This window comes from Mizuhopecten yessoensis, unplaced genomic scaffold (assembly GCF_002113885.1).
Source record: "Mizuhopecten yessoensis strain PY_sf001 unplaced genomic scaffold, ASM211388v2 scaffold5625, whole genome shotgun sequence".
Taxonomy (NCBI): Eukaryota; Metazoa; Mollusca; class Bivalvia; order Pectinida; family Pectinidae; genus Mizuhopecten; species Mizuhopecten yessoensis.
Genome location: NW_018406142.1, coordinates 3638 through 17648, shown reverse-complemented (window position 1 = coordinate 17648; position 14011 = coordinate 3638). Strand labels below are relative to the sequence as shown.

Genomic DNA, 14011 nt, shown 5'->3' with positions numbered 1-14011 from the left:
ATCATAAAGATTATTTTATCAATCGACAAATATACCAAGACATATCTTACAGTTGGGTAATGAGAAACACATTAATTGATGGGTAGGCAAATAAGTCATTAACAATATAATATTGGTCAACAAGTAGACCTGAAATATTACGGATATTATGGATTATGATCGTTTTGAAAATATACTTTATCTGAATTGGTTTTATTAGATTTATTGATGTAAGATTTATTGCATATATACCTTAAGAACATCTTTCTTGTCTGGCGATCTGGCTCCCTTCTGACCTCCACCTGACCTTCTTCGTGACCTCCAACCTTCCTCCATTCTGGGAACCTTGGGGTTGTATATAGAGTAAGGAGTGTCTGGCAGATTGAAGATCATTTCCTCAATCTTTTTCTTGGCTGCCTCACGGTGGGTTGGTGTCTTAGGAAAAATCAATTGTTTGTCTTTCCGTGGGACTTTTGCTAGTACAGAACAACACTGCGTTTCATCTGCCTCACTGTTCAGTAACTGATCCTGTTCTTCCTCAAGCACATCCTCCTCTGACATATCCTTCAGCCTCAACTTCATTTGCTTCATAGCTGCCGGGTTGGTTTCTGTCTTTTCAGCCTGTCGGAGGTACTGGAGCCTATGTAGTTGATAGAGCGGAAACAGAAGTTAATCAAATTTTAATATAATATTACGTCGTGGAAACATTGACCCCTAGCTCGCTTCTCAATATGATCTACGACAAGTTGATTTACAATATCAGTCTCCAACAGTCAATACTTTCAATATTTCTTTTATAGATTCTTGTCCAGTTGTACTGTGGTTTTTCGTGTACACAGTAGCCTCCCTTTGACATCGTTTTTGATAAAACTGTAGCACAGTATGACAAGGACAACTGTTGAACAGATATTTCAATCAATTACAACTGAAACTTGAATCCCGCACGTAAATTATCTTTTAGAAATGATTGATCAACGCAAAATCCGTGCAAAAAAGCAATTTCCAATGCGTACCTTAAGTTTCTGTAAGTGGTACGGGGATTCTTAAAGTAAGCAATTCAATATCCTATCCCTTATCAACCCGATAAATTGATAGATGCATTGTCTACTAACATCTGGAAAGATCTGATTAAGAAAGTTTACACTACCTTCGGTCATTCTTTTTGTTGACTAAATAGTATTTTGGCAGCTTTCCTTCATTATTGTAAACCAGTGCAGATATGTTCATGGCACATAGCACTTCAGTGGCTTTTTGTGTGGTGCTGTTATATTTCATCTTGGCCACGAGGTGGAATAGGCAGTCACCATTGACATCTTGCTGGTTAGGGTCCAGATATGCAAACGTCTCTGGGTCACTTAGAAACTTATCCACAAGAATCTTGAAGATATTGAAGTTCCCTTAAAGCACAATTTTATATAAAAAAAGAGTACAATATGGTGACATGTCAGGAAAAGGATCAAACTTTTCACAGAAGTTTGAGTTGATGACCAGATAATTAGAGGTTCCGAATCAGTGGTTAGTTAACAGAGTCATCTAACGTGATTTCGATCAGTGGAGATTTATAAGTTATCACGAGTAGTTTACATTATATACCGTATGTTTATATTATATCAGACAAAATTGCATTAGACATTTTGATATCATTTCCCTATGCACCTGGCTTGGTAATACCTCTCTTTTGCTTTAATGTTGAATATCAGGAAGGCAATTTGTTCTTCCGTGCCATACCAAAGTCTTTAAAACAGCACTGAGGGTGATCGTTACAACTGCTTCACCAGCTATCAGTATAATTTGACCGGACGAAATGCCATGCTGGATGTCTTCGGCATGGCATTTCAGTATAGTAGCACTCTAGAGTCGGCATCAAATTTATGTTATTACAAGGAGGCAACTACACCTGCATACACTGCATCCAGCACACATACACACGTACATGCATACAACACACATATGGAGGCACGTCCTTAAATTACCTTAGCTGTTATTAAACTTTAAACCCTCTAAACCAAACTAATTGTTTTCACCATTAATCGCGGCATCACAACACAGTTCAAGTTATGTTAAATATAGTACATAGGCTGTGCATGAAGCCCAATCCCTTTGACAGTATACCGTATTTTTTGTCAAAATAATATGTTAAAATGAAAAATATATATATATAAACTTTACAACAATTATAAAAAAGTTAATTCAAGTTATTTTAATGACTTTTGTTGGTGCAGATGTTAGCGCGTATGGGTGCTAAATATAGGACGAAAAACGAAGTACCTAGAGGAAATCCACGTGGTCGGGCAGGTGACCCCATACCTTTCAATATCCGATCGGGAAACAGAACACATGTCGTCTAAATAAGAGGTAAATGCTCGCCCTGTTGTACCACCCAACAACTTAGTTTTCTTTCCATTAATTTTAATTTACCTTATAGAAAATGACACCATTCTGATTGGTCAAATTATCATTAAAAAGATGTACACTCTTAAATAGTAAATACCTTTGTCTCTTTCCAAGGCTATTGCCAAGGCAGCATGAAGGGGCGTGTCCCCCGGCTGTAGAGATAAGAATACTGGGCTACCTCCCCTTTTGAACAGCGTACATAGCAACTTAAAATGATTCATCTGGATAGCAGCAAGGATATCCGTCTTCCCATCTGTAACACAGAAGTATAAATGGTTTTCATTTAAAAGTATGATTGTTCCTTGTTTCATCAAACTTCAACAAATATGTTATCATCACATTTCATGTGTGAAATGCATTGAACACGAAATATTGTATTGTGACTTATATTTATTGACATTTGATAAACAACCTTTTTATGAAATAAAAAAAAATATAGATACATATTCAGTTTACATTTATTTTGTAGAGTGTGCTGTATTCATTTATTAGCAAATGCTTCTATTTTAAAAAGATATGATTTAATTTCAATATTGACATTGAGATTAGAGGTTTTATATTCAAGGATTCAATATTTGTAGCGAATGACTAATATTAATTACATTCAGATCATTTTGAACATATGGTCTGATGAGGGTTTAGTTGGATAAAATACCCAATGTCACCTCTTCATAAGAGAGAACACTCTACCATTTTCCATTATTGCTCCGCTGTCCAACATGTTGTCAATAAGCTGTGCTAGGAGGTCGTCTTGCTTGACGAAGGACGGGTGACGTATCACTCGGGCAATGTTTATGTTCTTTGCAAAATCCCTCAAAGACAGATTACCATGATGTTTCCGATTCTCTCGAACCATGATGTCAACCTGCCTCCATTTTTCGTCCTTGGCCAAGTTATTTATAATCATCTGATAGAAAACCACACGAATCCTTGCCAAACCTTCTGGTATTTCTGCATAAATGACAAAAAAATAAGAAATTATTTTAAAACCCTTTCCAAATACATACATTGTTGATTATTTATTACAAAAAGTGTTCAAACTGGCATATTTTCAAAGCCATGCAATGTACCTTATATCAGCCTATTTTGTGAATTTAAAACTGTTTTCCTCTGACGCTTTCAATCGTAAACAATCAAATCAATTTTCAATTTTCATCATAGGCCAAACGTAGCTATGTTTAGATACAATCCTAGTATTTACAGAGACCAGTATTGAGTCCTAACTAACCGGAATGTGATACTTTTAGGGCTGAAATGTGGCCTCACCGATTTTGATTTTAGACTGTACTGTGACTGTTGGTGACCAGGGTTTGAGTCTTGCATTCATGAATGAAAGGTCATCTACAGAGACTTTGTTTCCAGTTTTAAGGCCAACTGACTTACCAGGGTTTAAGGTCGTGCTGAGACTATTTGTAACCAATGTCAGAGCCTCATCAACCAGTCCTCGATGTTCGTTCCCGTTGCTGTGTTTGTGTCTCTTTCGAATGACCTTTGCTAGACTTGTGTACGCCTTTCCAGTACGTTGAAACCGTAGGTGCTCTTTGGCCTCATGCATAGTCTTGTAACATCTGGCACAGGCGGTATATCTAGCCGGCTCAGGACGAACGACTTGGAACTCTGCTTGTTTCTGATGATGGTGATGATTTAAATTAGATTTTTAATAATATATTGTTATCAGTGAATCTCTTTCAACGATTAGGTATTGACTTTGCGTTATATTATCTGTTAGTTTTTTTATACCCTTGACATCCTGGTCAATATAATATTTAAAAGAAACCAAATACTCCAAATATGCAAATCTAATCATGCATAGAACGCATTAACTCTAGGGAATACATATATATATAGAGTATATCACCGACGATCTACGACATACTGAACTAATATTTAATCATAGGAGAGTCAAACATTCACAGTGAAAAACCAAGGACTATTAATACCTGATCCAATATTTCACTCGATGCTTCTGGAATGAAATAAATAAGTCTATCATATGTATTAATAAGGAATGAAAAATAAAATAATTCTAACAAAAGTCGTAAATTTCAGGTCAAAACTAAGCTTTGCTGAAAATAAAGTATGGTACTAAAGGTGTATACTTAATCGATACGGGTGTCATTCCTTCAATATGTTCTTACCCGTTCATCTTTGCGAACATCCTGTACATCCTCTTTGTCATATTTTCCCTTAACCTTATAGTTCTCAATCTTTGCTTTACATTCAGTATCCAGCAGCTTTTCTTTTGTATATGTTATCATCACTCCCTTTTCCTTCTCCCCTTCGTATTTTTCCTGCATTTCTGTCTCTTTTCCTGGCAACTCATCCTCATTTGCCTTTGTCTTTTGTTGCATATTTCCCTCTAGTTCCATCTCTTGTGATACATCCCCTTCCTTCTCCTCTTCTTCTTGTCGCACGCATTCATCTCTTTCCACTTTTTCTTGTGACATGTCCTCTTCCTTCTCCTCCTCTTCTTGTGACATGTCCTCTTCCTTCTCCTCCTCTTCTTGTGACATGTCCTCTTCCTTCTCCTCCTCTTCTTGAGGCACGTCCTCTTCCTTATCCTCTTCGCCTTGTGGCACATCTTTCACCTTCTCCCCTTCCTTAATTTCTTCTGTCAGTTTGTCTGTGCTTTTAGGAAACGCACCAACGGGGATCTGAGAAGAACCATTATATAAAACGAAATGTATTCAAAAGGGTCAACACACAAGAGCAAAATCAGAAATTAACGTTAATGCGAAAATACCACTTACAAGTAAATTAGTACCTGGGATGTACGTACCTTCTTGTTATCGATGGAGAGCTCTGAGTCAGAATCATTTGTCGTTTCAATGGAAGAAAATACTCGTGTCGTAACTAGAACATCGGTATCTGAGCCCACTGGTTTCTCCACAGCAAGTTTTAAATCAGAAGAAGGTTTGCCTACCCGCCTGTGTGCAGCTTGTGGTGATTTCTTCTTCCCCTTTAGCCGCTTTGGTTGAGCGGGGATACGACAGAAAAAGGGTTCCAGTATTCGCCATCTTTGCTCTTGTTTTTTCCTAATCAAATCTGAGGGATGCTGTCCTTTCTTATTCTTTGAAAGGATCGCCGAAGGCTTTTGGATATGCTGGATCAATAAGTCAATAGCTTTCCTGGATTGACTACCGTCTGGCTGGCGAAGGGCTAGATGTAGCAGCCCGTCTCCATTTTTGTCTTGTGATACGGGATCACAAAGATAGTATACTTGTGGATCTTCTCGGAACTTCGTTAACAGGAATTCAAAAGCCTCGAAATGTCCTGGAATTATCAAACGAAAGTTGTTGTAAATCAAGGTATGTTTGCAACATACTTGTCAATGTGCTTATAATCATGGTTTAATTATATATGTGTCATATACTAAATAGAGGAACTTACATTCGTGTTCATGTTCTACTGAATAAATTGAACGAGTCTAATAAATTCAGTATGACATGGATTCGAATGTAAGATTCTTTTAATCACATAATTAAAAAAAATCAAACACAACAATGTGTTTTCAGCTGACTCGATATAGGTGAAACCAAAGTACCCCGATTACAGTTTTGTCGTTCCGCACAGTGCAAAATAGTTCCAGATTTTGTTTTTAGTAATGAACAATTTTAAATGCAATAACAATCAATAATGATAAAATAACCATTTTAAATTCATATAGTGTGGTATAGTATATATCGGTATCCCTGTAGAGCCGTAGGAATATGTTCCCACGGTTTTGTCCAGTCGTAACACATTAAGGATCAAATGGATCATTTATGGGATAAAATTAAGTAACTGTATAATACTTGAAATTGAAGATATTGTTTGAAAGTTGAACCTAATTAGCTTTGATTCACAAGCTACATAACGACGAAACACGTGTTCCAGAAGAGTAAGCGATAACTGCACCACACGTGGCACCCTTCACGATGTCTGCCAACAGTTATAGGAAAGTTTGCATGACAGACATAGGGACCAACGACATGGTCTATATTCATGATAAAGTCATATATAAACAGAGGAAACTAGGTCAGTTTGACAACAACAGAAACTCAACAAAAGTCTCGAAGTCTCTGAAGGATAAAATCATAACTACGATAAATTACTACAGTACAACAAAAATGATCAGATGCTTAACCGTGATATGATTATTTTGCATGTTAAATACTGCTAGCTGTGAAAAGGTAATGTGCCGGACCGGCCCATATCTTCCAGGCACGCGCCATATCTGCCGAGTACCCACCATATTAATGTTACTCCCGATTCAAAACATTTCAGGAAAATCACGCCTCTATTACACTCGATCTGTATTATTGATGCTATTGTTATTTATTTATTTATCTCCAATTCAACAGACCCCAAGGGTCCACTTACAACATTTCAACACAAGTATAAAATATTACAGTCAGTTATGCATGAAACACAGACCAAAAGATACTCATATGTAAAACAAAAGGAATTAATGATAGCAAATATTCTTTAACCGTACTTTGAACTCGGCGAGAGAGGAACGAAACATATCGTAGTCTGGTGCAAAATCAAGAGAGTTAAAATTACATTGAATCCTGTTTAAAATACTATACTTTCTAACGTTTATTCTACTTCTCTGGCAGTAAAACTGGTCTAAAATCTTATCTAAAAGGAGTTTTCGTGTTGATATGAATCTTGTCATACGATAACATCTAAATATATACTTTGTCGTCATCGAACCTCACGAATGTTGTACCAGTTTATCACATGGATATAATAATATAACAAGTGTTTGTTTTTCAGGTCAATGTGATGGCCTATTATTTTCATTTAGGAAAAGGCATTTATTAGTTTTCATGGAACATTTATTCTTATAAAATACACCATCGACATAGCACATTTGTAAAAATCGCAGCTTTAAGGAGACGTTAATGCATGAGTACAACTGAGGTTATAACAAACAAAACTGACCTTTTTGAAGCGCGATCGTTAATGCAGCATGTACAGGCGTGTCACCGCTGTATATGGTCAGGTGTCTTGGACGAGCGCCCCTCGACAGTAGTAAGGGGAGGATCCTATAGTGGGCATTTGTTATGCATGCGTGGATACAATTTTGTCCCTCTAAAGATTAAGGAAAAAAATATCAATAAATATTAATGAGATTACTTAACTTATCGATATTTATAGTTATGGGATCGCACGACTTCACACGATGTGCGGTGTGCGCACGGTGTGTGAAGAATGTGCGAACCATGTGCGAATGATACAAATCTGGAAGATTATTCCTTGCGCGCATTTGTGCTCACGATGGACGAACATTGTGCAAAATAAATCGTGGCTGGTGTAAATTTAGGAATGGCTTAACAATAGATATGGTTTCGTGTTTAAACATAGAAACTTGCTTTTTAGTATGTTTCTAGCTACTTATATAGGCTACATGTATTTTTTTATTTTTTTTATTTAGAAATGATTGTTTTTTTGTGATTTTGAAACGACCCAAATCAACACATGTTAAATAATAATACAAATAGACACGGTCCAATATACAATTAAACATTGCCACGCTGTAAATATATCTGAACCGTAGTGTTCCTCACCCGTGGCACTTACGTAACTCGCCGAAGAGTGAAAACCCAAGTGAAGGGCAGCTATAGACCAATACGAAGGCAACTAACAAATGCCTAATGTCCAGTTGTGTTTCCATAACGTTCATATGGTACCACATATCAGCTCTCTGTGTTAGGCACAGGCCAGGAAAAAAACTCCAGTTAATCATCAAACTATTATTTACCTGTTCTGTTACCGAAGCCAAACATATTCTTGACAGTCTTACGGGGCACTGTAACACTGTGTAACAAGCATTGTAAAATAAAACATAATCTTAACTATTGTGATGAGCCTTACGATTTTCCCCCTGTAAAATTGATCAACCAATTGTACCAAAGCGCACACTTGTGCGGAGAGAAGCGCATAGCGGGGCAAGCGATTGTTTACTCGCACAGTTATGCGAATCATGTGCGAACGCTGTGCGCACACCATGTCTGGTGCGTTGTGCCGTCGTACAAATGTCTATACAATAACATATATATATAACGAAAAACAATTGTTTTATAATCATAATTGTTTGATAATATAATTATAAAACATATGGTAATAGTTACTTTAGCAGTCCAGCAGATATTGGACTTCAACATTAAATACAAAACAATGAAAAGCTGTTACTATGTTAATATAAGTGTTTGGTGTTTGTTTTTTTATAAATCCATCGAACATTGTATATAGCAATAAACAGTTGATTTGTAAGAGGATCTTCAATCCTTTTCCTTTTTATAAAAGATTCATGAAACTCGTTGCTCATTTGTAATGTTTCAATTTTCTGTACATTATTGGTATAACAAGAATATATTTCCTAACGAAGACGGATAAGAAATAATCTTATTTCAAATTATACAGGGGTATGATTACTTACCATTCGGTATAGTTGCTCCTATATCCAATAATCCCGTCATCAAATTTTCCAATCTTTCAGTTTTTCTTAGAAACTGTGGATCTCCCACAACAGTCTCCAAACATATTTCGCCTACGAGATCCATACACGTTTCTTTGGAGGCATTGCATTCACGGTGGCTACGGACTATATTGAAAAAAGGGAACCATTTTCTCCTGTCCAGTAGACCTTTCAAAATCTGGTTCAGGTGGCTATCGGAAACTTGTATCAGGTCTGCGGGAATGTCTAAATAATATACAGTATGTAAAATACATTTAAAGGTATATTCAACAAGTCATCTAGAACCATGATATATACAACTAACTCTTGTAAGCTAGAAAATTCAATTAAAAAATGTTGAAAATATACCTACGATTGATTTGTTTACTTTTATCACGTGGTATCTTAATCCCTGTCGATAGCTTTAGAAAACGTTAATGATAAAAAGGGAGCGATAAAACGAATTATTAACTTCACTAACAGAATAAGACATTTTTCAATACATCTGTATCCAGGTCACAAAACACAAGATAATTATCTTTAAGTTATTCTTACTTACATTCATTAACATTACATTAACGTTACTATGTCGCGAAGGGATGCTAATAGGCATCGTTTCGTCCCATCACCTCTCTTTACGAGAATGCAAAGGAACGAAGAGACGAAAATGTGTGGAACAAGTACCTTCAGCTTAGCGCTAATACACATAGACACCATGTAAGCGTTGGCAAATTCCTTCGTGGGTAACATAAAAAATACCGGGTCATTGGGAGTTTTCTGTACAGTCAGAATTATTATTGTTATCTATATATCATCATTGTCGCACTGGAAAAATTCCAGCTTTTTCCTTTAGATGTTTTAGCTCGAGTAATGTTTAATTCTCATTCTGCTTGCAAATAATGCAACATAGGTCCTGTGTGAGATACGTAGCGGATATATTGAAATATAATTACTACTGTTACAATCCATATATGTGGCTTATATACAATGCTTGCAGTGAGCATACAAAGACTGTAACGACTTTGGTCACGCATTTTGTATCGGGCGTTGCGGAAATGTCGTGCAAATGTGTCATACGATATAACCTGTGATCACGTACAAGTGTGTGTACACACTGTAACATATAATATACGCTACGTTTGATATAAAATAAAATCATTTTTGAGATGACACCTGTTTGTATTTATATAGGTATCGGTCTCTGCGGTCCGTGCTAGGTTTACCTCAAAATGAGAAATATCTAATAAAAGGAATACAAACTTACCTGAATCACCAGCGTCATCTAGGTTTGTGCAAATTTGAGTGATGGTCATTGAGATGTACTCGTTCGTGGAAAGGTCATGTGAGCTTTGCAAAAGTTTCCCAAAGACAGCAAGTCCTTTGGTGTACTGTTTAATTTCCAACCATGATTTGCCTTCCTTATATAGTGATTTTATTTTTTTGCGCAACTTTCTTCTTTCGGTTGCCTTTTTCTACAACAAAAGAGAAATATTGATTGGAATCTTCTTAAATGTAAAGATGAAAATGTTGGGTCATTAAAATAATACCACAAGTTATCGATATTGATGATTATATGAAATTGAATATCTTGTTATTACAATTTACATGTAGTTGTATCAAAAACATATTATGAACTTAGTTGTATAGAAGTAAATTTGAATCTGAGGATTTATTACATGTTTTACCAAAACTTACCTCTCGAGTTTCGGTAGGATTATCCTGGCTACGCGGATGAGTGACTGAGAGTTTTTCTTTGCGGTGATCATGGTGGGTTTTTTCTGAATGGGCATACGAACGATGTTCTTTCTCACAACCGTCATCGTCAGCTGTCGATGTATTGTCAAACTGCTCATCAGAACCCGCAAATGGTGTATCAGATGTAACACTTACCTGCTGCTCATCAACCTCAACAGTATGGTGGTCGATAACATCCTGTTCGCCAGAAGTATATATGCTGTCGTTATCACTGGTGAATATATCTACTGCCGAAACTGCGCCAGTGCTGTCTCGTATAAATTTCTCACTGGTAATTTCGTCATGTAAGACATCTTGTTTTGTTATCCTTTCTTGTGAAGATTTGGACATGATTNGTAGACGTCGCCGGTTCCGGGTATATCTGATGTCGGTTGTGCCATGTTGTCAGTGACTGCGTACACTTCCGCTTCCTCAGTGTCATCATCATCAGAATTCATTTCTGAAAAATGAAATACATATATATCACTTCTTAAAGACATCAGAAGTATTATGGTAAAAGCTGTTATTGTCTTAGATATATCCACAGTTACCTTGAAGTCAAGGACAGAGAAAGATGTAAATACCGGAAGTACACCGATAAACCCTATTTTGATTGTATATCCCTAAACTATATTCCCTAAACTGTATTTATGGTAAAGAGCAGGTAGACTTGTTCAAGTCAAAATAGAGAAATGAAAACGTACGGGGAGGACCAGACCAGATATTCCGGAAGGGTTAGCGTACTCTACTTCACGACACTCGCCATGTAAATCAAACAGCTTCAAAAACAAGAGACACACAGTAATAAAAATTATCAACAATATAAATATTATTCGTTTTCCCCAAAAACCTCATGATGGCGACCATAAACCTTTCAATATTTTTCCAATTTCCTAAATAAAAAAAGGAAACGGTAGCGTAACTATATGTATTTAATAGTGTTTTAACTTTTGCGTGAATTGAAATCAATTACATTAATGACTTGCATAGAAGAAATGAAATATAATCAATGAAATTGTGTTTCTTCTTTTTGATAATGGATGAATAAAAGAGAAATACACACTCGTTCTGAGAGGTAAATCTACATACAAATATTTATTTATATATCATTTTGAAATTCAGCATGCATTGGAGAAGATTAAAAGGGATACTGACCTGTAGATAAACTTTTGTTTGTGATGTTGGTAATAATTGCACTCTAACCCATAATAAGCTGGTAACGTCGTTCACCTGACATTAAAAAAATATAAACATAATTACATGTTACAGAAACAATGAAGGATAGTTTGGCTATACAAACATACTTTCTTTTTTAAAGCGAAAGCACTAACAAAGTATGTTTACAAAAGAGGTAAACAATCGTTCTAAGAGAGGTAAACGGTATCGATTAAACAGAGATATTTTTAGTCATGGAGATATGTAATATATGGCTTTAATCTTGACGGCAAAAAAACATACATTGTAGAACATTTACAAATGATCTTCTATCGAACTTCTTCTGTGGTTTAGAAATTACATTTAGTATACATCGGAATCTTTCTGCAACAAGATTTCGAAAACTTCATTGTCCTCCTAAGTGACGTCATGTTAGCTCAGTGTAAGATCCACTGTCAGTAACTATGGATGTTTTAAAAAAAAAGCTTGTATATCAAACTCAGCCTTAGGATGTGATGTCACTCGTAGCATTTAGTACAACACAAGCAATGCATATATAATCATAATATATCAGCATAATAAGTTTTTTTCACGATTGAAATTTGAAGTAAATATGTGTTAAATGAAAAATACAAGAGGATACTAAAGAGATAATTTGAGAATGTTCAAAATACCATATCAGTAGGTTAAAACGTAAAGTAAATAACGCTTTTCTAATGATAATTGATGTTATTTTGAAGATGATATTGATTTAAAGAATATATGCCTGTAATTGTATTTCAAAGACGTTAGGCAGTCAAAGCTTGAATTGTTAAAATAGTATTTTTGTGTATACAAGTATAACATGTTATTTCAAAGTTCACCAAAAACATTACCGATTCAGAGCGCCATAAAATAATGAATCCTGTAAATTTCCCGACACGAGTTGCTCATAAGAAGTACCTACTTGTTTATCATGAAGGATTTTTGACAAGATTATAACCAATTGCTTAACGAAATAGTCCTTCTAACATATTTATAAGTTTTAGCTACAATAAGAATCCATTTTTAATTGACCAACATCTTTATTACATATACATACCAAATAGATTTAAAAACAAGCTTAAAAAGGTTTCTCTTACAAAAGTTAATGTCATTTTTGTCTGTACCTATCCTTTCCGTTTACTGGTTGACACTAGATATGTTAGACCACGAGCTGTTTAATAGATCCCTTTACCACTCTTAAAATCTGTAACTTTATGTGTGTATTGGAAAATGTTATCTGGCACGACCATGTCTTTTATACAGCCTTCTACCATGTACCATTTGTAACACACACATATAGTTACAGTCGAATGAAGAAATGCATTTGCTGTAATCAAAACTAAAGGCGCATTTTACAGTAATTTGCATGCAGATGGACACTATTAACAAATAAATTATTTTTAACAATAATAATAGTCAACTATTAAAACAACAAATAATATAATACCTTTGATTTGTGTCTGAAATTCTACAAAAAGACGATAGTACACGATAGCAGACGATGATCTATTAAAAAATCTAGCTCATGCAGTGGAGTATAAACAAAGCACTTATAAAAGATAAATAATTGACACAATAACGTTACCTCAAATGTTTGTTTGATTATAATAGCTGTCTACGCGGCCAGTTTAATCGATATATATTATATAACGTAGGCCGACAATAAAAAGTGTTTGTTCTGTACCTAAATATAACCTTTAACTGCCCCATACTAGATATGACAGAACGCGGAAAGTTTAATGATAACCTTACCACTGGCTCTGTCTCTCTACAGATATATCTATCTAAACAAAGTTCAGAGAAGATAGTCGAATGAAGAAATACACTTGCTGTTATAAAAACTACAAGATAACGTTATAGTATTTTTATGCAGAGAGACACTTTTACAAATAAATCGAATTATACTATAGCCTTAACAGCAACATACTAGTAAACAAAGAGACAATTTATATGTATTAACAATAAAGTACCTCCGTGTGTTCTCCGTTATCAAATAGACAATTCAACTGACTATATCAATCAGCGTCAATATTGTAAACCGATACAAATATATGCCAAATCTTGATATTGTAGGTGCCACGTAAAATATATTAATGTGCTCAAAAATTCTAGAATTTCATCAACTTTCGGGTTTAAATTGACCACGTAGGACATGATTGCACCTTAACAATGATAGGGAATACCGGTTTATATACAGTCGAAAAACACACCATGACCGCAAAACATGACGTCCCGCCCTATTTTCGTTATTGCCTATATTAATAACTGTTATACACACCT

At 35.4% G+C, this 14011-nt stretch overlaps 1 protein-coding gene across 1 annotated transcript in view; it reads right to left on the bottom strand.

The window, feature by feature from the left end:
* Positions 1-10897, bottom strand: part of LOC110450984 (TPR and ankyrin repeat-containing protein 1-like) — a 34958-nt gene extending 24061 nt beyond the window's left edge. The window contains exons 1-11 of the mRNA XM_021498802.1: positions 10514-10897; positions 10083-10290; positions 8801-9064; positions 7303-7452; positions 5153-5646; positions 4512-5027; positions 3757-4000; positions 3064-3324; positions 2471-2626; positions 1127-1376; positions 232-619 (exon numbers count right to left, since the gene is read on the bottom strand). Of these exons, the coding sequence (XP_021354477.1) occupies positions 232-619; positions 1127-1376; positions 2471-2626; positions 3064-3324; positions 3757-4000; positions 4512-5027; positions 5153-5646; positions 7303-7452; positions 8801-9064; positions 10083-10131 (2772 nt within the window). The 5' untranslated portion in view covers positions 10132-10290; positions 10514-10897. The remainder of the gene's footprint in view (positions 1-231; positions 620-1126; positions 1377-2470; positions 2627-3063; positions 3325-3756; positions 4001-4511; positions 5028-5152; positions 5647-7302; positions 7453-8800; positions 9065-10082; positions 10291-10513) is intronic.
* Positions 10898-14011: the final 3114 nt, after the last annotated feature.